Source organism: Helicoverpa armigera, chromosome 20 (assembly GCF_030705265.1).
Source record: "Helicoverpa armigera isolate CAAS_96S chromosome 20, ASM3070526v1, whole genome shotgun sequence".
In the NCBI taxonomy this organism is placed as follows: Eukaryota; Metazoa; Arthropoda; class Insecta; order Lepidoptera; family Noctuidae; genus Helicoverpa; species Helicoverpa armigera.
The window spans coordinates 6,445,195-6,472,943 of record NC_087139.1 but is presented as its reverse complement, the minus strand read 5'-3'; the positions used below and the strand labels follow the sequence as shown (position 1 = coordinate 6,472,943).

The 27,749-nt window shown below is 37.2% G+C and overlaps 5 protein-coding genes across 8 annotated transcripts; 3 read left to right on the top strand and 2 right to left on the bottom strand.

Moving 5' to 3' along the window:
• The first annotated feature begins 150 nt into the window (after positions 1–150).
• Positions 151–1,067, top strand: Rps29 (Ribosomal protein S29). The gene is made up of 3 exons (XM_021330725.3): positions 151–312; positions 405–504; positions 1,020–1,067. Exons 1-3 carry the CDS (start codon positions 251–253, stop codon positions 1,026–1,028), a joined length of 171 nt encoding a protein of 56 aa, XP_021186400.1. The 5' UTR covers positions 151–250; the 3' UTR covers positions 1,029–1,067.
• Positions 1,068–1,898: 831 nt separating this feature from the next.
• LOC110373503 (salivary glue protein Sgs-3) lies at positions 1,899–13,016 on the bottom strand. 4 transcript variants are annotated; one of them, XM_064039818.1, is made up of 7 exons: positions 12,783–13,016; positions 7,598–7,772; positions 4,379–4,521; positions 2,979–3,245; positions 2,552–2,740; positions 2,265–2,443; positions 1,899–2,055 (listed from the first exon to the last, which is right to left on the bottom strand). In XM_064039818.1, exons 1-7 carry the CDS (start codon positions 12,841–12,843, stop codon positions 1,996–1,998), a joined length of 1,074 nt encoding a protein of 357 aa, XP_063895888.1. In that variant the 5' UTR covers positions 12,844–13,016; the 3' UTR covers positions 1,899–1,995. The 4 variants fall into 4 exon arrangements, with proteins under 4 accessions (XP_063895888.1, XP_063895885.1, XP_063895886.1 ...); XM_064039815.1 differs by having other exon boundaries at positions 4,379–4,641; positions 12,783–13,014; XM_064039816.1 differs by having other exon boundaries at positions 2,979–3,161; positions 4,379–4,641; positions 12,783–13,010.
• LOC126056253 (NADH dehydrogenase [ubiquinone] 1 alpha subcomplex subunit 8) lies at positions 8,255–8,994 on the top strand. Its single transcript, XM_049848648.2, has one exon. It carries the CDS (start codon positions 8,349–8,351, stop codon positions 8,886–8,888), a length of 540 nt encoding a protein of 179 aa, XP_049704605.1. The 5' UTR covers positions 8,255–8,348; the 3' UTR covers positions 8,889–8,994.
• Positions 13,017–15,327: 2,311 nt separating the features above from the next.
• On the top strand, positions 15,328–17,421 carry LOC110373489 (DNA-directed RNA polymerases I and III subunit RPAC1). The gene is made up of 6 exons (XM_021330768.3): positions 15,328–15,544; positions 15,635–15,935; positions 16,280–16,399; positions 16,617–16,799; positions 16,992–17,219; positions 17,294–17,421. Exons 1-6 carry the CDS (start codon positions 15,491–15,493, stop codon positions 17,404–17,406), a joined length of 999 nt encoding a protein of 332 aa, XP_021186443.3. The 5' UTR covers positions 15,328–15,490; the 3' UTR covers positions 17,407–17,421.
• Positions 17,422–19,705: 2,284 nt separating this feature from the next.
• Positions 19,706–26,060, bottom strand: LOC110373465 (TRAF3-interacting protein 1). The gene is made up of 6 exons (XM_021330742.3): positions 25,715–26,060; positions 24,805–24,922; positions 23,482–24,590; positions 23,234–23,395; positions 21,825–22,036; positions 19,706–19,911 (listed from the first exon to the last, which is right to left on the bottom strand). The coding sequence occupies exons 1-6, from the start codon at positions 25,847–25,849 to the stop codon at positions 19,755–19,757; spliced, it is 1,893 nt and encodes a 630-aa protein (XP_021186417.3). The 5' UTR covers positions 25,850–26,060; the 3' UTR covers positions 19,706–19,754.
• Between the last annotated feature and the right edge of the window lie 1,689 nt (positions 26,061–27,749).

The window sequence follows — 27,749 nt, the reverse complement described above, 5'->3', positions numbered from 1 at the left end:
TCAATCCTATAAATCATTGCGCAATCTTTCATTCGTTTTTTTTTTCACAATTCACATTGCGCAATTAAATTGAACGTCTAGGTTGGCTCTTACTCGAATACAACGCATTTTATTTCCTTCGTTCTATTATTTAATCTGTGCCGTGGAACAGAAGACTGTCAATTTTGCATCATTCGTTCTTTTATTTGTCGCCGCCATTTGGGACGTGTTCTGTACTGCATTGCAGCGCAAGAATTAAATATTTTGCACAATGGGTCACGCTAACATTTGGTATTCTCATCCCCGCCGTTACGGCCAGGGCTCCCGCTCATGGTATGATTTCAATGAATGCGTAAATTGACATGAAAATACTGAAATGTTCTTGGTTAGAACACGTGCTTGAAGTGCTAATTTGTATCTTTCAGCCGCGCCTGCTCCAACAGACATGGTCTGATCCGCAAGTACGGACTGAACATTTGCAGACAGTGCTTCAGGGAATACGCTCATGACATTGGTTTCAAGAAGGTACGTGTGCATTTTGTATAATCCCAAACTATTCATAAGTCTGTCGTGTAATTTTAAGCACTCAAAAACCTTTGATTTGTTACTAAATGCTAGCATCAGGTTACGAAGCAGTCACCGGTAGTTTGTGTAGTTATCAATCACTTACATTCTAATACTGCTAATTTACATTTTCTTGATCTACATGGATTGCTAGTTGTTTTCTTTGAGTATTAGCAGTCAATCTTAGAAATTGACAATAAGATTAGTACCTACAGAAATCCATGAGAAATCTAAAAGTCACCTATTAGTTCCCTGTTGGTTAAAATCTGCAGTTTCAAGCATGTCACATTGTTGATGGTCTGTTTGTTTCATGCCAGTCACCCTCACCAGCAATGAGCTAAATACTAGATGGGTTATTATTCTGTATTTGAGTAGGCACCTAGCTTAACAATCTTATACAAACAGCTAAACAATTTTTATAGGACTGAATCACTGTAATAACTAAGATATTAATGTTTTTTTTTCTTTTGTTTCAGCTTGATTAAAATGTTTAGTCAATAAACTTTAAATTAAGTCTAAAAGAAGTTGTTTCATTATCAATACAGCATACCCTTAAGAACTTGGTAAGCCTGAAGTTGGTTGTTTTGTGAAACAGAATTCTATGATCAAATCGTCTTCTGATCTATGGCTAAAAAAACTTTGGACTTGTCAATTTATAAAGTTAAGAATAAGAACAAAATATTCCTTATTAAGTACTGTATATTCAACTTCATCTTCAGTCTTTTTATCGCCTAGCTGCTGTGCACATGCCTCTCAGATGAAGAAGGATTGAGCGTTAATCAGCATGCTTGCTGGATATGGGTTGGGAATTGCATAAGTACTTTACAGTCCAGGGGCCCAATTACTTAAGCAACATACAATTAAAATCCAACTGAGATCCAATCACGACTCAATTACGATTGAGATTATATGGCATTCCACAATTCTTTCTTTTAAATAAACGATTTTATCATTTTCTGTGATATTCAATAATGAATCATATTGTCTGCAAATGATTTATGATTGCAATATGATTGTAGAGCAAACTACCTCAAAGACCAAATAGCAGACCAATCGAATCCAATGTCATTAGAATATGATTGGTCCTTTATTAGTAGCAGAATGCCCTATATGGTTAAAATCCATTAGTGTAGGTAGAAGACACTTGGGGTTGGGGCTCCTTCACACATACCACAACCACACCACAACTCCGCCATGTGGTTGGGCGTAGGTATATTTTGTATTGAAAATTCATATTACAATTTACACTACCACAATGCCTTTGGTTACTTGCCTGGCCTTTTATCTGAGTGATGGAAGTAGTTGATTAAGATCTGGATGAAATCTCAGGGAGGCTTTTATTTGTCTAATTCAAATGACAAAAAAAACAACGTTTTTTTAAATTATTTAATAAAACTGTACAAAAGTATAAAAATACTAATCACTACAAAATACTATCTTAATTCGTTAAACTTATGAGCTATTTGCATTAGCTTGCGCTTGCCGCAAGTTGCCTATTGTAGAACCAACTCTCTGAAAAAAAAAAAACATGATAAGTTGATGTTTTGGTGCAGCTAATATGCACATACGAAATATTCCCAAAAATTGCATCTACAGAAAATGCTTTAAGTACGTAGGTGTGTCTTGTAGCAAATCTTATTTGGTTAGTCTTGAAATAATTCATAAATTGGTCCTAGCTTTTCACGTTTCATATGCTGCCGCTACTTTAGGTTTGTGTCTACCTGTCCGACTCCAGCAAGCAATGCTAAAAGGCTGCGCTGTGGTGGTCTGCAGTGCTTCTTGCCGCCCTCTGCACAACATAAGTTGGGGAAGCAGTCTACACTAGAGCTGCACTTCTGAGGAAACAGGTCGTACTGGGGAGGCGGCGTGCACTGCAAGTATTGCTCCAACATACGAACGGCTGAAACGATGAAACATTAGTACATAAACGTCCACAATAAACCAACAAGTAATAGATGCATTCAATATAACTTTACATCTGCATGTCGGGGACGGTACTAATACTTACGTCCATCAATTTGATTGGCGACTGGCACCAGGTCAAGGCGAGCCCGTGCAGTACGGCAGTAGGAGCGTGTGCCATCAGGGCAGCAAATCCGCGGCCAGCAGTCTGAATCGGCTTTACAAGTTTCGACTTCAAACAGCAGTTCACCGAGTGGTGCCGACGGACATTCACGAGGAATAACACCTAATAGGGCTGAAATAGATAATTAAATTAGGTAATTCGATATGTTTGTAGATGATTATTGAAATAGTAGTTACTTGTTTGCACCAAGATCTTTGCTAGGTAAGGCAGAAAAGAGATAAAATTAACTGGGTAGCCTTTCGCGTTGCTGCGATGCAGGCATGTTCACTTCTCAGATCAGTTAACCGGTTTTAATTTACGTGACTAAAATGAAGTAGGTACTATTCATAATATTGCAATAAAAACATACGTTGGTGCGTTTTGGGAGGCGAAGTAGGCCGTGGCGCCGGAACACCTTTCACGCAGCGTCCCTCACAGCACACTTGGTCCGGCCCGCTGGTAGCGCGGCATTGCGAATTTTTTTCGCACGGAATTGGAAACAGGAGCACGGGTGCTTGCCCAGCTTTTGGGCACACCAGTTTCTGCGTCTTGCCTGCACTCGAGTAATCCACGTTATACTCGTAAATGGAACCAGAGTTGTGTGAGTAAGTTACGTCAGCGGTTAATAATGAGTTGCCTAAGAACAATATGAACATTTATGTAGTTCAATATCATTGCTTTAAGTTAGTAAAATGTATTAGGTTATTAACTTGCGAAACAGTTATTAAATACAAAAACTTTGTAGGTCGTCGCGATGACTGTCTATAGGTACCGACCTTCTGATGTTCATTTAATTATAAATCAGACAAAGCGACGACCTAGACAATCCTCGAGAAAAAGTGCTATTATAAAATCAAACTTTCTCAATGCCACTTAAGAGTTCCTGATATTTATTCCATAGCATTTAACAAATCGTCCAATCAGGTAACTAGGATTGAGCAGGCATTAGCAGGTGGCGATAATGCTAACAATTAAATCAATGCAAATCAAGTCGTAAATGAGAAAGATTTATAAAAATAATATGGATGATACGAGTGTTGATATAGGCCGGTAAATATGTAGCTATTATGAAAACCCAAGCATGTGTAGGTGCATATCGGTTAAGATAGAAACTAAAGTTATGAAATTAACTGGGTAAATGAACTTTCGTAATTCTGGCCCTTTTCTTCAGGCAATACACACCGTTTAAAGTTTTTTGATTTCTACAAAAAAAGATGTGGTTGAAACATTTTTGTGTTCATGTAATTTACTAGTAATTATCTATTATATAAGTCATAGAAAAGACTTTTGGTAGAAGATTCGCACTCAAGTTAGTTTTGCAAGAGTTCTGCCTGGCCACGTCCTATATTGTCAAGAACACAACCTTGGAAATTTTTAGGCTTTCTCGACTAAACGGTGACACTTGTGTGACAATGGAATTATTATCTTTCTAATTACAACACTTCTTTTGGCCTAAATGATGCCTACCTACTTATAGTTCGAGATATCCTTCAGTAGTCGTGGTCTAAAAATATGATAATTGGGGAGAAACATTGGTACCCGTTTTAGATAATTAAGTTACTAACCAACTACCTATATTTGAATTTAAATTACCAGCAAACGTGTGCGTGTTTCTAATTATTATAAGTAGTGCCTACCTACCTATCTCGCATGGATCAAGAATTAGGTTGAACAAATCCTTGAAATTAATTTCACGTAAGTATTTGATGTAATTATTTACATAATATGCACATAGGTACAGTAAAAAAAGTTTATAAAAAAAAAACTTACTGGTCTTTACGGGTGCGCTGGGTTGTGTGGCCTGTGGTATCTGTATGGGCAATAGTTGCAAGAAGGGCCGCGGGGGCGGGGTCGTTGTAGTGGTCGGCCGCGGCGTCGTCGTAGTCGTCGTAGTCGTGGTAGTACTGCTGGTACTTGGGGCAGATGTTGTAGTAGTCGTAGTTGTAGTAGTAGTAGTGGTAGTACTCGTGCTACTAGTGGTGCTCGTGCTTGTGCTACTCGGCGCCGCTACGCTAGCCGTTATCTTGGACACTCTACAATGGAAACCCATGGATTCTAAATGATGTGAATGTGATGTGCAATGGCATAACTGGCTGGATTTGATTTTTGCGGATAATTTTACACGGAGTAAGAAATATGAGCGGAGGTGCCATATTCAGGTAGGTCAGGGGCCTTGTCCTAGGTCAAATACATACGGCGGGCATGACCAACACGATCATTTACGAGAGTGAACAAATGAGGCGTTTGAATTTTTAGAGACATGCTGTCCACTTTTTTTGGAATTACAATAAAAATGATCGGGTTCCAAAGAAGGTGTAGGTATAAGGGCGGAGACAGTAACGTTCCTCGTAACCCGTACACCCGCATTTTGGCGCGCTAATTTCCATTATGGCATCTCTGCTAGTAAAATCCTTCTTCATGGATTTTTTACTTTGTAATCGGTAACTATAGGTAGGTGGGTACTTAATATTATATAATTCATACGTGCACCAAAAGTAGGGCGTTCGAACAAATTACAAATATGTACCTACATTATGTTCGTAGGCACATACCTGGGTATTTCTGTTATTGTTTTTTTTTTAAAGTTACCTACTTTCGTTTGAATTTGAAAAAGTATTTAGACCAACATTTATGACACCAAGTTACGCCATTTTATAGTTATAACAAAATGTGAGCTATAATGATGTCTGATGAAAGAATGCATGATAATATCTATAGGTAGCTAAACTATCGATTCAGATACCTATTTCTTTAGTAATTCTAAGAAATTGCATACAAGCGGTGGTGATGTGTCAATTTCTTTATGACGAAAATGTAAAGTGAATGTTGAGAGTTTCGCCAAAATGGTCTTAAGCCTAACTTTAATGAAACCACTCTGTCGTCTGCTTATTTAGGTATCTATGCGGGTAAGTTCGCCGAGTTAGCTAATAGACAGAGGTGGAGCTTGTATCCACCGAATCCTTGGAGCGCGGTCAGTCCGTGAATGAGTAGCAATCTAACTTAACTACACTTCTGCATCCAGTTAGGTTGGAAGCCGAGTCCAAGATAGTCTCATGCATGAAGATGATCGTCCAAGAAACACCGTGGGCAATTTATAATAAGTAGGTTCTTAGGTTCCTAACTGATGTCCTCCTAGCCGATTATCGGCTACGGCGGCTGTTCTCATGTAAGGAGATTAGCCAACTGCGCAGGACATATTATAGTGCACAAGCATTTGCGCAGACACAAGTGCACTCCCTATTCCTTCACTCTCATAGCCCGATGGGACGGCGCAGGACCGACATTTCGTTCCTAACTACTATAAGCACAACTACCTGACATTCATGTACCTAGGTACCTACATACCTATTAGTTCAATAAGATACAGGCTTCGTTCAACCACGTTACAACTCTACCAAGCAGGTACCTACTAATTAACTACTTACTTTACTAGTCTTACCTACTTATATTTACTGCCTAGGGTTATGTAATAAATATGTGATACCTGCCTAGGTACTCAATGATTGAATGCAGTTTTGTAAAAAGCCACTACATTCAATGCTTATGTAGGTATTATGTACAGCGTTTTTGCATAATAATATTTTGGTACTTTTCTTTATTTTCCCCTAGGTGACCTCTACCCTTGGCCCCATTGGCGGATTTTTGGCACATGTTTCGAAATGACTTGACTCTCAACAGTGGGAGATATCAATACAAGTTTATTTAGGATTTTTCCGGGAAACCCGGAAGTAACTATGGATTTTTCTCTGCAACGCGAGGGAAATCTTCGACGTTCCGGAATAAAAAGAAATATAAAACCGCGCGTGAAAATTCAAATACGTACCTACCTAACAGCCTTTTCAAAGTGGCGAATTTTTCGCGCCCGATTCGCACAGGTAGGTATTACTTACTATTTTGATTTCGATGATTGAAATTCAGCATTGAATTTTCATCAAAAGTACTGAAGCAAAAGTTTTTTTTTATAGTAATTTCATAATTTTATGAAAACAATAAAGTTTAAAGTGTGGGTAGATTATGAAACTATGGAAGGTTAGCATTTTATTTTAATTTATTTAAATTATGTCTACAAACAAATGTCAGTTAGGTATAGTAATACTATTGAGTTTAGCTTCGCTTGTTTCACAATTATTCACTTACACAATTTCCCGAGTTTCGAGCTAGGCATAAATAAAGAACATAAATAATTATGCGGAGATGTGCATCAATGATGTAATAAAATATTTGAAACAACTAGAAAGGAATGACTGATTTGATTCGAGTGATTTGTTTGTAGCAATCTGCTTATAATTTGTTAGTTAAACTAAGTACCCATATTTTAATTATTATATGTACATATATGTAATAAATTGTTGCTATTTTGAGACCTGGTTAGTTATACAACTGTTTTATGATACGGCTACAGCCTGAAGTGCGGCAACACCTAGTTCCAGCCATTGCCACATGTGATGTGACTAACTAACATCTTCGGTTTGAACTAGCTGAGCTTTCATTATAACGCCTATAGAACGGGATGTACACACACCGTGTTTATTAAGTGCTAATGCTTTCTAGGCGATCAATTAAATTGCGCAATTTTATTTACGAATTCTGCAAAATTAACCGTATATGGGGGTTTTTAGCGATTTTAAAAAATAACGAAATTGAGCCGGCAACACAAACGACAGAGTACCTACCTATTACAAGTGGAGCTGGTGGAGCAATGATTGATGGTAAACATGCATAAGCCGTCATGCGATGCGATGTGCCTGTGAAATGACAGTGGTGGACGACAACTATCTAAGTAAGTTCACTAATCACAAATATCATGCTAGTGTTAGCTCTACGTAAAGCACTGAATACAATATTTACATACTGAGGCATTAATAATGTGCGTATAATTAAATCTTAACAAACTCCATTATGACCTTTTTATTATGTAGTAATTAATAAAGTCTGCAGAAGAGCATGCAGGTGATGATGAGTTGTAGGTACGTAAGAAACAGTACTAACCGTTGTTGCTGGATTGCGCCTGATGGCCTGACGCCTTTCGTACAGAAGCCATTGCAGCAGAGGTGCTGGTTGCCCATCACGCGACATTCCGAATTCTTCTTGCATGGCAATGGAAACAGGTCTAGCCAGCCACTACTAGTGCGAACTGCCGGGCACACCACAGACTGGCCGTCCACTGGAAATTAATAACGAAAACACTGTCATAGAAATTAGACTGCCTTGCAATCAATCACTATTTGAAACAAAGCACAAGGATAGGGACTGAAACAGCCACAGTGGCGTTAAAGATGACAATGCTATTGTAGGCCTGGCAATTAGGTATCCCTGAAAAAGGGTGTTCTCAAAGGTCCTTTGGTAATTGCTTGCCTTTACTTTAAAGGACTTTTACGATGAAGAAATAGCCGATTTTATCAGCCTTAGGTAAACTTCATTAAGTACCTACCAATGATAGCTATACCAATAATATATCTATCTATAACTGCACACAGTCAGCTTCTCAAACTGTAAAAGCTTGAAAATGTAACCTTGGAGTCTAGGGCTGTAATCTGCCGTGACTTTTGGCCGTGACTATAAACCAACCTATTCTGTAACGACGTAAAGTATATGACGTTTTATAATAAATTCGATTTCCATGTGTCAATTTTAAATATTCAGACAGCTAACTGCTAATCTAGTCAAACTGCGAAATATTTTATTAGATTGCTGTACATTGTCTTTTATTGTAAAGCTTTAACAAGAATCGAGCTATAAAATGGTTGTAACAAAGGAAGTGGAGATACCTGACTTTGAAGAACTGAAAACCGACGAAGTAAAAGTGTCGACAGCTGTTCTAATGTCGGCCTCTGTTTACATCGGCAAGCAGTGCGAGGGCGTCAATAACGAGTTCATGCTCTGTCGTCAAGAGCAAAATGACCCCCGACCCTGCCTTGAGGTCGGAAAGCAGGTAACTGCATGTGGAAAGGAAGTTCTTAGACGAATCAAGAACGATTGTCTCGAAGAATTCAATCAATACGCTAATTGTATCGATAAAAGCTCGGGTGACTACAGCCTTAGGCACTGTCGCAGAACACAGGCAGTATTCGATTATTGCATGAAGGAGAGGCAGTGTGTGCTGCGTCCTGAATTTGGGTACTTCACCCGCGGTCGTGTGCATACTACTGAAATGGACGAACTCCCTGCACCGCCTTGTCCTTGCCACCCAAAGGTGGAGGACGCGACTCCAGGTTTGCCGGACTGCAAGCCCCGTAAACCGCCTCGATTCGGCGGCCGATTGTATTGGTCAAACGACTAAGAACTCATCGAGGAGCCCTAGCGCATGCGGCTTTAATAGATAATTTAATTCATGCAGTTTTGATTTATATCTACAATACAAATGATTAAAGTTGTTGTTGTGCCTATTCCATCTCTTTAATATATCAATAAATAATTTAAAAAAAACGAGAATGGCGCAGTTAGGTACCTAAGTTTTTTTTTTAAATTTTCCCTTGTAATAAAACATAAAATGGATTTCACATGACGTTTAGTAACCACTGAGGTAGGTAGTTAACTAAGTGTACCTATAACATTATGCCATTTGCTATTAAATTGACTAAAGTACCTACATAGATTTCTTAACCCAAGACTGCAAGCTACAACGCTAGATCTTAGATTCCTACTTTTTGTTAGAGCCATGTATTTATATATTCTATCCTTACATACACCTACTTCTATTTTGGGTCCTAAAAGCCCATAGTTAACTAAAGTAACAGCCGCTGGATCGATCAATCATCAGGTTAAGGTGGCGCGGTTGGTCCTTGGATGGGTGACTATATCTTGTCACGAAGAATTCGTCTCTGTTTCGGAAGCTAGGTCCCAGCTGTCATTTAACCCTTACTAGAGTTTCAATTTTGATACCAATTTTTTAAACCGAATGTTCTGCCGTCTTCAGCCGTCGTTGCAAGTAGTCAGACTTGAAGCTGACCCCAACATATCTGGGAAAAGGCTAGGCAGACAGATAATGATGACAATCCGTGACCATGGGTCCTAAAACCACGACCACACAAATCCACAGGTACGTATCTATATTATGTGATCAGATAATGAAGTATTGTATGTATTCTGACACTTAGTCAATTACGCACTTAGTCAGTGCTTGGGTACGATAATTATACAACAATAGTGGCAACGTAAGCAGGCGTGTCGGCCGGAGAGCGGCGGCCGCGCCAGGCCAAAGGTCCGGTATCGCACAGCAGCTGCACCTACGAAGGTCGACGAAAATGCACCGCTAAGTGGGTCAATTACCTCTACTTAATTGAAGTAGTTATACCTACAGCATGCGCATACTTATTATCGAAAGTTGCCTAAATATAATAATCGTTATTAAGCTGAGTTTGAATTTGTTCTTTTGCTGGCTTGAAAACACTCGTCAAAGAAACTACTACTTAAACCAATGAGGGTTTTCGATATTTTTTCTGCCGCCAGGCGGCGCTTCGTATGCGTCAGGTCCAAACAGCTGTCAAATAGTATGTGTAGGGTGCGAACTTATTGTTTATTGAAATTCTGTTATATTGGAAGTGTTATTGATTTTATTATGGACTACGGTCAGAATAAGGTTTCCGAACTAAAAATTGAGGTAAGAGAGAGGGTGCAAAAGTCACTGGTACTAAGGAAAAGCTTGTTGAAAAATTTGTTAACACAATATGTTTTAGTTTTTTTTATTTACTCAACCTCAATAGTAAAACAATAATGCAGTGCTTTAATTATAAAATAAAAAAAACACTACAATCGTTCACTATTCATAGTAAAGATAAGCACTTTGACAGTTACCTGGACCTGACGACTCGGTGCTGCCACCTGGTGGACGCCATTTTAGAAAAACCCTCATTTGAAATGTTTCTTAAATGTTAGCTGGCCCATTAGCTGCCTAGTCTTACACTACTTTTTACCTGAATCAAAAATCGTTAATTTACGGTCGGCGGTAAAACAGCACTCGAACATGAGTCAACCCCAAAAACGCCCACCCCTTCACCACTTTCTATATGTGCAGTAGTTGAAGTTAATGCGTGAAGTAGTTCTCAAAGGACCCGGATGGAACCGCTGGCTGAAGCCAGATTAGCTAGAAGATGTTAACACGGAGATACGATCATTTATAGTTAGATCATTGGCCTTTACTAGATACAGCTTTTTTTAAGGAGGGAAGATTTAATTTGTGATACAGAGAATGATTCAGGTCACATATCAGACATGTTTAATACCTACAAGGCAATCGACCAGTTACTCTATGTTTAATTACAAGACACAAAGTAGGAAATTAAAATCTTCTAAGCCAAGTAACGTAACTAATATCTGCATGCAATTAAAACGTATTTATGTCGAAAGCAATGATGAGCAACAGCCACAAAAAGATAAATGGACGACAGTAACTGTTATAACGTCATCTACGTAGCTATTGCAATTGAACAGCATTTAGAATTATATGTGTAGTAATCGAAAGCCTTGACGTTTGACTCCTTAGTTTTCGTTAGAAACACTAGTTTTTGTTCAGATGCAATATTAAGGACTCCAAAACACCGGAAATTGTGCAAGTAATGAATATTTAACAACCCCATGGACTGGGGCCATTGAGCAAAATTCGCTATGGATGATGAAACTGAATTAATTAAGGCACGGGGATGATTTATACGATATACGATCCCAAGATAAGCACAGAAAATGCAATTTTATAAAGTAGGTACCGTTTATGAACGATAATAATGTACTTATCAAGTATTAAGTAGTTAAATATGCCTTCATTTCCGGCTCCCAAAACTTTTAATGCACCCTTGCAGAGCAGGTGATTTTGGTATTGGACTCATTTCTTCCATTGGGTGTGATACCTACACACTACACAGTAGGCACTGTAACCTCCTTCGAGGTTCAAAGGTCTTACCTTTACCTACATAAATCACTTTTCCCGACGGAACTGCTTCCCTATTATGCATTATGTATAACATTAATTAGTAAGATGGCTGTCAGCATCAACGGCGAAGTTAAATTGGATCAATAAAGTAATAAATACGAAATAAATCAATAAAAAGTAAATACCCGGTATAAATACCCCAACACAGAACCGAGTTAAGAGTTGACCCAGAAAACAGACAACGTGTATTTTATTTAATTAAATATTATTTAACTTCTACGTACACTACGTAACATTATTACCAGTCTGAGTATTATGCAAACAACTTGGCATATGCACCATAAGCTGAAACGTATTGAATTTTGTTAACAAAGTGCGGATCTAAAACGCGGCTATTATGTGCTTAGAGGGTTCTGTAATCCTAGTTTGGGAACCAGGAGATAATACCTTTGAACATTTTTGTTGTACCATATTACTGCACTTGTAACGTATGTAATCATTTTACTGGAAATAAACATTATTTATTTATTATTTAATCATCTCTTTTGTCTAAGAAGTCAAGTTCATTTTACATGTTAGGTAACTAACAAGGCTATTTAAACCGTTATAGTTCTTCTTCGTAGAATTACATGTGTGGATTTGTTGATTTTAGCACATATTAAAAACGTAAGCAGCGATATTGAAAACGTAAGTTAAAATGACAAGAGTTAAAGAAACTAGGTTTTTTTGCAATTGTTGCGGCGTCGTTAATATCGACGTCTATAATTCGCTGTTATTGAACGTACCTTTGTCAGAGTTTATTTTTTATTTGAAATAAATACGTAAGTCGAAAGCTAGGTTGGTTCAAAAGAGATATGTGGTCTCACTCAAGGAGATGACCCGGCAATATACTGCATGGACTCTTTTAAATTGATTAGTTATCTTGCTCATATTTGCAACAATGATATTGAGAAAAAAAACAAGACTCAAGAATTAGGAGGACCATATTCATAAAAGCTAGAAAAAAACATGTTCCTAAGTGTCTCTGTGTGGTTTAATGTGTTGTTATTATTTTTATCTACAATTTCAATGAATTGAAGTCAAATACGTGTTAAGGGTACAGACCTATACAAATTCAAGCATTACTTTAAGGTCCAACCGGTTGTGTGAAAAGTGGTAGATAGTTATCGATTATGAACACAAGTCGTTACAGTTCCTATTAACAATTATGAAATGTTACAAGAAAGTAAAATAAATTAAAAAGAAGTAAGTGCTAGACAACAAAGTAAGTCTACAAATTGGGTGAAAAATAATAGAATGTTGATTTACCTGAATTTATAAATCCGACAGTGATTACCGCCACCAACGGCAAAATGTTAAACCAGTGCATTTTGTTTCAGTTCGATGTTTAGACGCACATGGACATTAATGAACAGATATCACAATAGGTAACGTTACAAGACACTGTGTCGGGTTGTTTGTCGAGGTAGAGATAGTGCCCGTCGCAACTGGCGGTGCGGTGGCCACTGATGCTGGCGAACGGCGCTTGGCACTCGTCATGTTGCATAAGTACCGGCCACAGTTGATACAGATTATCATTTGGGGGACACCAGTACCTACTTTCGCTACTTACCTACATTTATATTTTTTTCAGTAGATATGATTTGAAAGAGTCGTTCTCCTTGTCAACGACAAATATCAATGAATGCTGAGTCAGTAAGTACCTATATGTATGTTAGTGCCCATATTCATAGGATTATGTAGGTATATGTATATAGTGCATAGGCATTCACCTACAACAAACTTATAAACATACATATAAATGTACGTTCTCCTGTGTTACAGCGTAGATACCTTAGTAATATTATTTATGTAGATACTAGAACTGTCGACACAGCGCGCTTAATTGAACAGCCTGGGGGCAGGCCTTCCAATGTCTGATATTTAGCAATCACTAAATAAATAACCTAGCTAGATGTCAGCTAAGTTTCAGTGCGTCCATCCAAAGTTCTAACCGTCTTACTATTTATATAAAACGCTTTTTTATTGACCATCGGAAAGATACGACATTAAGGCGCGTGCTTATTACCGTGAGTAGTTTACGAATTCTAGCTCGAACACTGCATCATCCTTCATATAGGTAATAGAAATGTAATAGATTTTAAACGAGAACTGACCCTGATCTCTCTTAAACTAAACTTGTTTCTCTTCAGTCATTCGACATTCACCTCGAACTAACAAGGGTAAAACGGAGAGTAGGTACTTAGTCCTTATGATAAGTAAAATTAAGCGTCTAAACAAAAACCGTATGATCATTGATCATAATGATTTCAACTTTATTTACCTATATCCCTAGGTACAACGTGCTATAAGCACACACCTAATATTGTGCTAGACACTACACAGCTCCGAACCAGATATTCTTAAAATCCAATTACTACATGAAGCAACACGAAACTGCATTATCTAAGTATGCACAAGAAGACAACAGTAATGTGAGGTGGTGATGCAGTTACGGTGGATTAAATATCCGACTAAAGTCATCTTTTTTTTGTGAAACAATATTCCTGGCTCCATACAACAAAGGATTTTTTTCCGGAATTAACATAGTTTAATCAAAGATACTAGTCTGTCTGTGATCGGTCTCAAGATACCTCAGGCTAATGTGCACCTAGTAAGCGATAAATGTGAGGTGATGTAACAAATAAGGCAAAATCAATATAAAAAAAAAACAACTAGGTCGATGCCCGCGCGGCTTAATGTGAGTGACGTAGGCAGAGAGAGATACTGCAGTCATGTCCGCTTTCCTCACGGAGTAACGCAACGAAAGATTACGTTAAAGGCTAAAGAGTAAAGCTTAGGGTAAATCCGTTATGTTTTGAAACCGGGCCGGAGAAGCTCTAGTCACACATTCAGTCGCATCCTGGTCATGCATGTTTTTATGAGACAAAGGTCTGTAAGGAAATACTTATTTCTGTCTATGTCCGATCAAACGGAAAGAAAACTAATTTTCAGCAAAATACTTTATTTGTCGGTAATAGTGAGTAGGGACCAAAATGAATCATGTCCTTTCCAAAACGCAAACTTTAACTTTAATTAGGATGACTTTATTTATTGAACCATGCCACGGATTATAAGGGCTCGGCACAGTGTATTTTAGGGTTCCGTAGTAGGTACCTAACCTAGGAACCTTTTAGGGTCAATTCACACTGAAAGAGCAGCGGCCGGCAGCGGCCGTAAGAGCACGGAAAATGTAAGAGCGCGGCGCGATGCGGCGCCGCGCGGCGCCGCGCGGCCCGCCGCGCTCACGCTCAATCCCTTGCAATTACGGCCGCTGCCGGCCGCTGCCGGCCGCTGCTCTTTCAGTGTGAATTGACCCTTACCTTTACCTAACTAATTGAACCGTTTTTGAAAAAAATAATATTATAATTTCGGACCTAAGTATCTTAACCGCATTCGCAAACATTTCATTGACTCAGTTTACATATTTTATAACCTTCAACGTACTATCTTCCTTCAAATAAAATAAGAAAATATTAAAATCGATTCTCAAAATTCAAAATGATCACCGAAAACCCAACATATAGCCCATCTATTTATTATGAGTTAGTAACCTAATTTTCCGAGAGATGTCGCTGTACTTTGCGCTACTTCGAGCTGTTAAGATTTTTTTTGAGTTGATGAACCGACACGGCCGTTTTTTTTTGGAAAAACTTGTAAGATAACTAAAGGTCATGGCTTGGTGGCTCGGTGGCTCGTTAGTCGCAATACCTAATCAAAAACCATTCAAAAACGCAAACTGACAACATTACACAGTTGTCTTGTCAAACTTGTCAATGTCGTTTATAGTAAAAAAAACGGGCCATGCGTTGATTTGTTTTGATATGACTGTGAATTAAAATAAATCAGGGAGAATATTTAAAATATTAAAGATACAGTCTTCAGCTGTGCGCATATTCCTACCAAGGATTTAGATAACTTAAGCCCTATCCGGGTTACAGGTTGAAATAAACACTGGGTAATTGATAATAACACAAATGGCTCAGCTGAACGAGAAACCGCGTGTTATTTTAGAAGAATTTCGTGTTAAGGTACTATTAAACTGTAAAAAAAATATAACATTCATATAATGAAATAAGATTTGAATGTAACAAAATAATCACACCTGTAATTTATTTTAGAATGCACCTAATGATTATGGAATGGCTGACGAAAAATGGAATTTCAAAAAATTTGCAAAAAACTTTCGTATTGTTATCGTGCGGATGGACAATTTTGAAATGGAATTTGATTTAATTGGTATACAGCCAGCATTTGCAAATGCATTCAGGCGGCTGATGTTGAGTGAAGTTCCAAGCATGGCTATTGAGAAAGTGATGATAAGGAACAATACCTCGATAATACAGGACGAAGTTTTGGCACACAGATTGGGATTAATTCCCTTGCGAGCAGATCCTAGACTGTTTGAATATCGTCCAGAAGGTGACCACTTGCATTTTATTTTTTATTTACTAGCTGTTACCTGTACAGGGTTGATATATAGCCTATGCTACTGAGGAAGAGAGTAGCTTTTTTCAAATCGCTGCAGTTGTTTTGGATTGTTTAGGGTACAAAAAATCCAACCAACAAAAAATGATTCCTCTTTATTATATTAGTATGGATACTTTTGAAGTATAGATTTTGCTCCCCTTCGCTATGTGTATATATATAGCCTATTTCACACAATGTGGCTTACTATTTAGAATGTTCAAAATTGGCTTATAGGATAGGCTTCACAATCAGTCTCTGGTTGGTTCAATTAAGTACTATTTTTTTTTTATTTGCAGATGCAACAGATGGGACTGAGTTTAATACTTTAGAGTTCACATTAAAAGTGAAGTGCTCTTTGAATAAATCACAACCAAAAGACTCATATAGAGCAGAGGATTTATATGAAAACCATAGTGGTACGTGTTTACTCCTGTATTTCAACTGTCTCAATAACTCTCAATTAAAAAAAAGTTTTTAAGGCCCAATTTCACCTACAACATAACATCAAAATTGAATGTAAAAATTCATAAAACAGTCTTTTTTAAGAAAACTGATGTATATGTTGTTGGTGGAAAAAAATAATAGATTTTATCGACCACAATTTATTAAGCTTAAAAATTGTCCCAATTCCAGTATATTCATCCCATATCAAATGGCAGCCTATTGGAAATCAAGCTTCTGTTCATAAAGAAACAGATGTTGGTCCTGTGCATGAAGACATACTTGTATCCAAGATGAGGCCGGGACATGAGATGGACCTAACTCTGGTGGCAGTTAAGGGTATTGGGAGAGACCATGCAAAGTTTAGCCCAGTGGGTAAGTCATCAAATTTAATGAGTTTGACATTATCTGCAAAAACTTGGTTTAGATAGTTTACGTGACATAAAAATTATGTTCAAATACCTAGATATAAAGAACTTTGGTTGTTTGATCTAGAATTAGACATTGATAGAAATGTAAAATCATCTTAAAATAAAATCAATACCCAAGTTGTAATATTATTTTCAGCTACAGCTTCATACCGCCTATTACCTGAAGTGACACTGACTCGGGAAGTACGCGGCAGTGAGGCTTCTTTGCTACAAAGTTGCTTTGCACCAGGAGTGATTGGCTTGGATTCAGAAGGGCGAGCTTATGTACGAGACGCCAGATACGACACATGTAGCAGAAATGTGTTCAGATACGACGAAATAAAAGATGCAGTCATACTAAGTAGAGTTCGAGACCATTTTATATGTAAGTATTTTACATGATTTTTTAGTAAATATATTATAAAAAAATACAAAGTTAACTATGCCTGTATTTTACAGTTTCTGTGGAGTCTACTGGAGCCATGCACCCTAGTGTGATATTTGTAGAAGCTGTTAAAGTGTTGCGAGACAAATGTAAATCATTTTTGGATGAATTGAATAAATTTAATTAAAAACTGTTCCTAGCATTATTGAGTTCATTATATTTTTATCTAAGTACGCTTTGCAATCATCTACAATTAACTTATCACATTTAGCGCCCTCCACTATGCCTCTCCTTTTATCCCTTTTGGGATTGAATCAGACGGTATTGTAAAGTAATAAATATCAAATAGAATCCCCGGTTTCACCTGCGACCCAGAGAAATATGTATAGGTACCCTGTTGTTACTCGGCGAAGCCTATTATCTATGGCGAAGCCTTAAGAGTACCTATATTTCCTCTTGTAATCTGTACTTCCTTCCTCCTGCTAACCTGTTCCCAAATGTATTTGTGGTCTGCGCAATATAGTCTATACTTCTATACCAATATAATAAAATGTTTATTTTGTTTATACCCGAAAGGCTCCGAAACTACTGAACCGATTTGAAAATTCTTTCGCAATTTGGGAAACTCCCGGAGTAACAACAAATGATTCCTTTTATTTGATTTGAACTTTTAGACTAGACGCAAGCTCATTTAAAGAATTTTTGGTACAATGTGTCTGTCTCTGTATAAAAGTTCACCATACCAAATAGTCGAGGATATTCCTTCAAATAGGTAGTAAACTCCTACAAGAGGGCTACAAGCTTCTTGACCGTAAATAGTTTTACCATGTTGGCAAACATGTCAGTTGACATTATGCTAATGACAGTCCATCGCAGATGACAACATGTCATATTGTCAATAACATACAAACACTTGGTTTGCTTGGTGTATTTCCTAAATACAAACAATAAGTTTATATTTGTTCGGAAATTAATAAAGTGTTTACGTAGTTACTTGTAATTATTTATTCACAAAGTAAATCTTTTCAAGGAATTTGATTTAATATATTTCGTAACTTCCTTAAGGCAGAGGGTCATCCTGCCCTCACGATTTTAGACTTGTCACAATGGGAAGCTTGGATAGGGCTGTTTTAACGGGGTTTATCTGTCGATTATGCTCTGAAATGCATCGAGTTGTTCTGCACATATATGGAGAAGAAGGTACACGCTTGAGCATATCCGAGAAAATCAGCAGATACCTTTCAATTAATGTAAGTACTTTTACTTAATTTTCATACTTTCAGCATAGGTAGATTTTTTTGTTTACTATATGTACCATAAATGTGATATGTCCGCCCAGATGGAACTACTGTGCGGCGAGTAAAGGATTGCAGCTATGATACTAGAAACCTTTAATTAAAATGTGATAAAAATAACACGAATCCTTACTAATATCATAAACGCCAAAATAAAATAAAAATTTGTAAAGAAAATTTGTTTTATATGAGTTAATATTTCCAGGTATCACGGTCAGACCCACTGCCAAAAACAATTTGCAAAAGTTGTTTAGAACGTTTGGAAAGTCAACACAGGCTAGTCATGGTAATGGAGCGTGCTGCTGTTATACTGAAACAAACACGGAATGATCAAGAAATTGACCGTGGCAAAGAAAATAGTGATAACAATAATACTAGTGATCCATCACCAACATCATAATATAGCCTAATGAAACCTATGGAATATTAAGACAAGGATTAACATTAAATTAGTAAGGATTGATGGTATTCCTATTTATTTTTTGAGTTCAACAATTCACCATGTCTTGTTATACTGGTAGAGATATGCAACAGGTGGCTTATAATTATGTCAACTCCTAATCAAGCAAATTATTTAAACAAGTCCATTTTTGGTTGGCAATATAATATTGGTTTCCTAAAATGTATGTTTGTTAAATATGTTTTTCCTTCTTTAATTGATGATTATTATGATGAGTCTTATATTATTATAATTGCCTTGGGAACAGGTCAGGGGGAAGAAAAATTGAATTGTGTCAATGTTCCAAACTTTATAGTTTTGATTCATTAGCTTTTTTATCCTGCTGTAGGGTGCAGGCCTCTTCTCATACAAAGATTGAGTATTCACCACAGCTTTCTGAGGCAGATTGGCCATTTCAGACTTTAGAGTCCAGGTTTCCCCAAGGTGTTTTCCTTCAACTTTACTCAACCATTGGTGTCCTAGATATACATAGAAAGTTCAAGTTACGATTATACTTGCCTGACCTGGAATCAAACCTGAATACTTACACTTGAGAGACTAATGTTGTAACCACTAGGCCACTGCAACTATATTATATCCTTTTGATTAGTGTAACACTTTCTAAACTATATTTTTTAGCATGACCCAGATAGTACATTGGTTGTTGTCTATGGTTTCCTCTTTTAGATATTTACATATTATTAGGGTAATCTTATTTATAATTAGGTACTTTAAATAAAATTAATTTAGAGTAAGAACTGGATTAAGTTTATTTTAAAATTTTAATCTACAAACATAATTTTATTGCACAGACCCACTCATCAATAACTTTTCAATTCGAAAAGTATTTTTATGTATCAATATCTTGAGATCATTTATTTTATCATGCTTTTCTTCTATATCCCTGTCTATTTGTTTTAATTTAGTATGAAAAGGTGTCAGCGAATCTTCATTGAGGCTGAAAGAGATTTAAAGATCGTTAGTAACTAGGTACAACTTAGAGTTAAATTAAGGAAGATAATTTCTAAACTTAAAGCAATATAGAAATATTCTACATTATGAAGAAAACAGACAAATATTTGTTGTTTTATTCTAAAATATTTTAAGTCTCCACATACTTATAAACCACAATCTACATTCACATGGTCTGTATTTTGTGGGTGATTTTTGTAATAGGTTTATTTTTGTTTATCTTGCCCTTACACTAACCTGTGTCTGGATGCTCAAAATATACGACAGCATAAACAGAATGCCGATTAATCACCTGAAGAAAATGACGATTTACCACTTAACACACACAAATTTATCGATAAATGAAGCTACAAGAAGATAGACTATGGCAGTCGTCAGCCATACCATCAGAATGATCGAAAGTCCTTATAAATATGCTCAAAGACAAGGTAGCTAAGCAGTTGTTACGAGTTTCCTAAACTGCACTTTACCTTCATTGTCATGTTTAATATGGATATCATAACATATTTCGACGTAAAGATCTAGCCAACACAAATGAGATAAGCTCCAACACGTGGCAGTTGCTATATACGTGATAGTTAAATAATTAAATACTGATTTATTTTGCCTATACTTAATTTATGTAGAGACTGTAACAGTGGCGTAGCGTGGGGGGGGCAGGGGGGGCACATTCCCCGGGCGGCAGCTTTTAGGGGGCGGCAAAATTTACCCAATAAAAAAAATGTGCGCAACTAGTATCTGCGCCGCTACATAAAACTGTCTAACAATAACAAAACATTAAACAGGTTGAAACTTAAAATTAATTATTGTTAAAATTTGGTACTTAAAACACACGTGACACTACATTTTACGTAATTTTGGTTTTGAGTCTTAAATACAAAATAATTGAAATTTCGCGCTCGCTTCGCTCGCGTATTCAGAAACTGTATACGCTTGATTTTGCATTTGTCAACAAACAAAAAGTTAAGTACGTTTGGGGTAAATTTTACGTAATATTTGGTTTAAGTCCTATAAAAATTTCGCGCTCGCTTCGCTCGCGTATTCACAAACTGTATTATGGTCCTTATTTTTGCATTTGTCAACAAACAAAAAGTTAAGTACGTTTGGGCTAAATTTTACGTAAATTTGTTTTAAGTCCGATAAAAATTTCGCGCTCGCTTCGCTCGCGTATTCAAAAACTATATGCCCTTATTTTTGCATTTGTCAACAAACAAAAAGTTAAGTACGTTTGGGCAAAATTTTACGTAATTTTTGGTTTAAGTCCGATAAAAATTTCCCGCTCGCTTCGCTCGCGTATTTGGAATTTTAAAACCTTCCAGAAATCAAGTAACAAAGATATAAAAGAAAAATCTACTTGAGAACCTCCCCCTTCTGCCGGGGCTGCGGGTTGTTCGAAAGAGTTACCATAAAACATAAAAGGCCTTCGACAGAACACGACGGTTTTTAATCAGTAAGAGTCTGACACTCCCTCACCGCTGCTAACCCACAGCGGGAAGGGTCATTTGATGATTTTTAACGTCGATACAAAAAAAGCCCTTTTTTTGAAGTCGGTTAAAAATGACAAACGGCCAGTAACACTTGTTAAAAAAATACACTGGAAAGGGCGGCAAAATCGACAACTGCCCCGGGCGGCAGATACCCACGCTACGCCACTGGACTGTAATCAATAATTTGTAATGGCATAATACAACTGACTTAGGTACTAATTACTTCTGCAGAAAGGACCATGCATCAATTTGTACCCATTTTATAACATTGCTCAACAGTGATGAAATCTACGTCATATGAAAGATTAAGCTTTTGAAGAGCAATGTACGACATGGCTTTCGAGTTCTTGTATTAGATGAGACTGGCAGTTGGTAGGTAAGAACTAAATTATAACATTTTACGTGTACTAACGTCTTTTGTTTTAGCATTTCTTTGGTGACATCTTCATAAATTTTGGACCATTGATGAAGTTCTTGACGCATGACTTCCACATCTTCTTGGACATGGTCCAGCAGCTTCCCCAAAGGATTAGCAACACGGGACAGAGCTTGAATATTAAACCGAAGTTGCTCGATTTCTTGATTTACTGCTTCTCTAGCTTTTTGAGCCCCGAACTGCCACTCCTGCGCAAAAATTAAGGAATACCTACAGGTGTGTATTTTTCAAATCAACGAAAGACACCCAGTAAAGAAACATTGAAAGGAAAAAAATACAAATGAAATATATTCTGGTTGCACATTTGATTTTTTGGGAAAAAAAAGTGCACCAAGGTTCTTGCTTAGGCACTACCCTTAAGCTAGGCGTCCACTTGTCGGTATCGTACGCAACGGACGCATCGCATGCAACGGATCGTAGTATCATTTATATAGAAACTCATACAAGTGCGTCCACCTGTCCGCATCGTACGCATCGCACATCGACACCTCTGCTCCGAGAGGCAACTTTTGCGATGCCTGCCGATGACGTCATATGTAATGCCGATGCCGATCAGTCCGTTAAAATCAAAAACTAGCGCATGGATTTACATGCGGTTTTACTAATACAAATGATTCATGTTTGTAATTAAGGTTTATACGCCTAAATACTCTGGGTGGGCTGCTGGTGATTGGCCGATTGCGCGCAGTAAGAGGTTTATAAGTGACTAGCCATTTTCCCGCGGCTTCACCCGCATTCCGTGCGAACTACTGTCCGTACCATGAAAATATTGTAATGTAAGTACTCGCAGATAATATAGTTTTCTAATGGTAAAAGAATAGGCGTGCTGACTGTAAAAAAGTAATTAGTCCGTCTTTTGGATAACCCTAAAACAATGGACACGTATTTTTAATTTTCTCTCACAAATAAGTAACAACGAAGATATAACACGATTAAATTTTGAGTTAGGTACGTCACGTCTGAGTACAATTTTAGCACAGACGTGACGTCACTAGCCCCCACTCTCAATCTTTGTTGCGTTATGTCTTTTAAATATATTTTTTTTGTAAAAGTGAAAAATATGTATCTAGTACTTTAGTCCAATCTAAAATGCGGACTAATTAAAATCACTATTTTTTAACCCTGTCATAATGCCTAATAAGCTTTTATCCATTACAAACAAAGTTTTCCTCTTTATAATATTAGTACCTATAGAAAAGTGAGTCGTGTTACGATCCCAGGATAAGAGTAGGTGCCTACTTACTACACACTAGCAAAAACGGCTTTCCGTTATATTTAAGCTAACCGGCGAGCCCGCTAAGAGTGGACAAAACAACAAGTCTCGGGTGTGCCCTTGGCAATGCCCTTTACAATTGTATTTTACCTATTATGAAAATAAGACATACGATTTCTGTTTTTCCGGTCATTTGTGACAGTTCCTTCTGAGAATCTAAAATTTGTTGAACTAAATGCCCATGTTCGTTTGATGATAGGTGCAAATCTTGCTGATCTTGTGGAGCTGAGAAAGACTCTTGTTGGTCTAATATTAATAGACTCGTTTCCTCCTCCTGCGATAAAATAGATATTAATATTATTAAAATGCAACATAAATGAACCACAAATAACAATAAAATTAGTGAAGAACCCAACTAACCTCTTCATTCTGGGTATTTTCTATAATGATGTTAACTTTCCCCAAAAGTAAATTATCTGAATCTTTTATGACGTTGTCCAGCTTTTCCCTCATCCGCGGAGCTCCGGGTCTTGAAGATGATGGTCTGACACTTGGAGGTCGGAGACTATTAGAATTACTGGTAGTGGTAATCGGAACTTTCACAATATCTTTTTCGATATCTGTTTTTTCGTTTGCGGAATCATTACGAAAAACTTGGGTGTGCATTTGTAAGTTGTCTTGATTATTTGCAACGGAATCAAATGTTTTAATATTTTCGTTAGACTGGTTAGTTTGATTTTGTTCATCATTATTATCAGTCAATATTTTTTCATCGCTAGCATTTATTAAAAGCGAGTTCAATTGATCTTTATTATTTTTATCGATTTCATTTAAATCATTTGAAGATGACGATGAATTTAAATCGTTTTCAGCTATTGTGTAAGAGCTATTTAATTTTCCTTCGTCACTCTGCTCTATTCTAGGAGATACAATTTCATTTTCCACTTTATTTTTATCTTCTCGGTTTTCTTCTATAGCTGTATTAGAGTCCAGGACTTGAGATTTTTGTTCTGGATCAAGCTCCTCATATTTTTCAGTAGAATTCGACGAAATGATTTTCTTTTGTGATTTCGTGTTATCCTCTTTCGGTAATTCTTTCTTTTCTTTATCTTTCCCGGTCTTTGTGTTGATAGTTTTTGGTTGTTGGGGTTTTTTGGTGATCTGAGGTTCAGTTTTAACAGATGCATTTTCTTTTCTTTTCGATTTAACATCATTAGCTTTTTCTTTATCTTGCTTGTTTGTTGATCGTGTAACATCATTTTTTTGACTCCCCAATTTTTCGGTACTTCGTGACGTTAATTTTCTAGCATCGATGGCTTTTTTTGTTGATTTATTCGACTCTTTGCTCTTAGGTTCTGATATTTGATTAGGTTTTGTACTTTCTTTATATTTTTTAACAGCATCCCCTGATGTTAATTGCTTATCCAGAGCTTGAGCCAAACACTGGAGTAGTTCATTTGTTTTTTCTGGCTCTTGTCCTGCAACTATTTTAGATGGCTTTGCAGATAATGATTTGCCTGTGGTCGTACCTGCGAGGAAGGCGTAAAGAATTAGTTGCTTACCTACTAAACGTCCTGTACACGTAGTAAGATATCAGTAGTAGGTAATAGCTACATAGTTTAGAGAAAACTTTTCTCCAAGACACATAAAAATACGCTGGAGGAACAACAGCTAGTTGAATGGAGACAGGCCAAAACAATATTTTTTGGTAACTGCTTATGAAAGAAAATTGAAATAACTTACTCAAAACAAATATAACTTTGCTGAGAAATGATATTTTACTTTCTCGATCTTTTACATTTTCAGAATTCAATTCATTTTCTTCAAACAAATCTTCGAAAAATCCCGTTGTCTTTAAAACCTGGAATATAAAACTTTTCAACCTTAGTATTACCACAGGTATTAAGTAGGTACTTTAAAAGCGAAAGTAGATTTCTCTGTCTGTCGAACTTTCACGTCAAAATTACTGAACTGGGTTCCTACATTGATAGTTTATTATAGCCTGAGAATTAAAGGACATACCTAGACTTTAATCCAGGTGCAGGAAGTAGTTCCCTTGGAACGTATTGCAAAATTTAATTTAACGAATTACTGGGAACGGCTACTCTAATCTTTCAAAGAGACACAGGTTGTGTGTGAGGATGAATGTTGAGACATATAGGTATACCTGGGTAGGTTCCTATGTTTGTCACTCAAGAAGGACATGGAAGGTAATGGACTGAACCTTTTTTTTTCAAGAAGTTTGGAATAATATATTAGTTCCATATTTATTTTTGGCCTTTAAAGTAAAGTGAAGTAATATTTATTGTGTTGAATGAAAGAGCCATGTAGGTCCTAGTTTGTCAACCGCAATTATAGATATTACTGTCACAAGATGGCGCTGCCACGTTAGCTAAACGATCGACACAATAAAGGACAAGACAAGGTGCTTAATTAGGTCAAATAAACTACAGAGCAACTAGACACGTGGAAAGGCCCTACGACCTGCTGCCAGATAACTTTACAAATTGCAAACGTGGGAGTAGCTAGGTGATTACCTACGTAAAGCGAGTGAATACCAGCGAGACAGGCGGTCCCTCCTTAGCTTTGAAATGCTCATAGTCTCCAGTGAGATAAAGATACGTTCCTGAGTAGGTAGATATTACAAACTTACCGTCGTAATAATGTCGTGCAAAAATCTGAAAGGTGGCTTCTTCAGTAACTTTTCACTCAACGGTGGACGTTTAACATACTTGCCTAACGATAACTGAGTTGATTTTATAACATTTGGATCAAGTTCTTTTTCCATATCTCATACTATCAAATATCTTCGTTATGCCGTATCAAGTTTTATTTTAATACTGCAAATCAAATCAATAATTATTCGAAACTGGCACTATAAAATACATTGCATCACATTTTCTGCGTCGAGCACGTTGTCATGATGATTATGATTATTTCGTTTGTACACACAAGTTACCATAGCAACAGAACAGATAAATATACTGTTGTTACGATCGCGAACAGGTAAGTAATATGTACTAGATCTCAGACAGTCCTACTGATAGATACAACACAAAAATTCATATATTGTTTAGGCTTACCATTAAAAATACCTATTTTTATTTTATTTCAGGCAACTAGGGCCCATGTATGAAATATGTGTACCTATTTGTATTTTTATAACAATACTTACAAACCAATACATACAATTATCCATATATACAATACTATACATCTATAAAAAACTTAAACATATTATAAATACATAACAAATTTTAATATTCTTAAAACTAATGCACACGATGTGTGTTGGCGTCGCGACGCCAACGATACACGAACGACGCGTCGCCGTCGCGTCGTGATCGCTGACTGGTGTCACGTGACCACGAATCCGGCGGTTACACACCACCTTTCGGCCAGAAAAGTTCCCTGAGGACCTTCTAGTTCTAGAGACCTTGTGTCGGAACAAGTACCACGAAACAGTTAAAATTTGTTTTGTGACGCGGTTCCAATCCAACCTCTCCACCCTCAAGGTCCAGCTGGTTTTAACGCGCAAATATTCCACGATCTCCTCAACATTCGTGGAATGGTTATACAAAAGGTTTTAATTCAATGTCCAGGAATTAACGACTGTAATCTTCACCAATCGGAGCGTTACGTGTTAACGTTACACACCGTACAAAACCCAAAGCACAAGATTTTTGGGGGTAGTTGGGTAGTTCCTGTGAAACACCGAGTCCAAACCAAACTAACAAAATTAACCAAAAGACATAATCTGATGTCCTGTAATTATTATAAGGTACGCGAATGGGAGGTTTTCTTATTTCGACGCTTTACGCTTGAAAATTAAGACGTTGATAGGTACATCGTATCGTTAATAAGATACAGCTTGGCAAAAAAGAGTCTGACGCGGTGACAGTTGGAACTAAAAATCAAAATCAAATAAAAATTGTTAACATCGTTAATACTGGACATTGAAGTGTCCAAGGGACATCGCCTACTTAAGATTGAATATCTCCAAAAATAACAAATATCAAAATCTGTGAATCGTAGTATTCCGGTTGCCACAGGTGCGATAGTGCTGCCCTCATTTATTCCACACTCTTTTTTGCCAAGCTGTATGAGGCTCCGTTCCTTGTGTTCACGTACCAAGATCAGCGCCATCTAGGCATCAGCTAGCAAAAGAATGAAAAAGAAAATCCCTCATTGCAAGTGCCTACGCCTAGCCGCCTAACGGTATAATGTATAATCCTTTTCTTCTAGTCTCAATCCATCCAGCCACCTCTCACTGCGGCAAGATCGTGCCCACGAGTAAAATAACATTATGAAAAGTCGTAGCCGAGACGTAAGGTCTCTTAAGCTTTGGTTTCCTAGGAAAGCGGTGCCGTCATATAGCGGCCGTAATACAGCGGTGAATGACGTCACCAGAACGTTGTCTATGTAAACAAAATGGGGCGGTTTCCTAGAGAGCGGTAACTGACGCCGTAACTTCAAAGAGCGGTGCCGCCATTTGCATGACGGCCGTCTTGACGGTGTCAGATAGTTTGGTGAACGTTTTATTGAAAGCGGTGAAGCTTTTTTAATACGTATTTATGTTTTTTTTCGGAACAACGTCAAAAATTAGTTACAACTCTTTGTAGCAGCGAGGACGACGATATTTTAATAGATTTCGTTCGTAACCACGAAGCAATATATAACATAAAAAG

Bases quoted from the DNA above. Each gene is read 5' to 3' on its own strand.
- Rps29 (XM_021330725.3), top strand. From the start codon at position 251: ATGGGTCACGCTAACATTTGGTATTCTCATCCCCGCCGTTACGGCCAG. The intron at 313-404 runs GTATGATTTCAA...TGTATCTTTCAG, and splicing joins GGCCAGGGCTCCCGCTCATG to CCGCGCCTGCTCCAACAGAC.
- LOC110373503 (XM_064039815.1), bottom strand. From the start codon at position 12,843: ATGCACTGGTTTAACATTTTGCCGTTGGTGGCGGTAATCACTGTCGGA. The intron at 2,741-2,978 runs GTATGTTTTTAT...TATCTATTTCAG, and splicing joins GCCTCCCAAAACGCACCAAC to CCCTATTAGGTGTTATTCCT. The intron at 2,056-2,264 runs GTAGACACAAAC...TTTTTTTTTCAG, and splicing joins TGCTTGCTGGAGTCGGACAG to AGAGTTGGTTCTACAATAGG.
- LOC110373489 (XM_021330768.3), top strand. From the start codon at position 15,491: ATGGCTCAGCTGAACGAGAAACCGCGTGTTATTTTAGAAGAATTTCGT. The intron at 15,936-16,279 runs GTGACCACTTGC...TTTTATTTGCAG, and splicing joins GTTTGAATATCGTCCAGAAG to ATGCAACAGATGGGACTGAG. The intron at 17,220-17,293 runs GTAAGTATTTTA...TGTATTTTACAG, and splicing joins AGTTCGAGACCATTTTATAT to TTTCTGTGGAGTCTACTGGA.
- LOC110373465 (XM_021330742.3), bottom strand. From the start codon at position 25,849: ATGGAAAAAGAACTTGATCCAAATGTTATAAAATCAACTCAGTTATCG. The intron at 24,591-24,804 runs GTAAGTTATTTC...CCTTCCTCGCAG, and splicing joins CAAAGTTATATTTGTTTTGA to GTACGACCACAGGCAAATCA. The intron at 23,396-23,481 runs GTTAGTTGGGTT...ATTTTATCGCAG, and splicing joins AAAATACCCAGAATGAAGAG to GAGGAGGAAACGAGTCTATT.
- LOC126056253 (XM_049848648.2), top strand. From the start codon at position 8,349: ATGGTTGTAACAAAGGAAGTGGAGATACCTGACTTTGAAGAACTGAAA.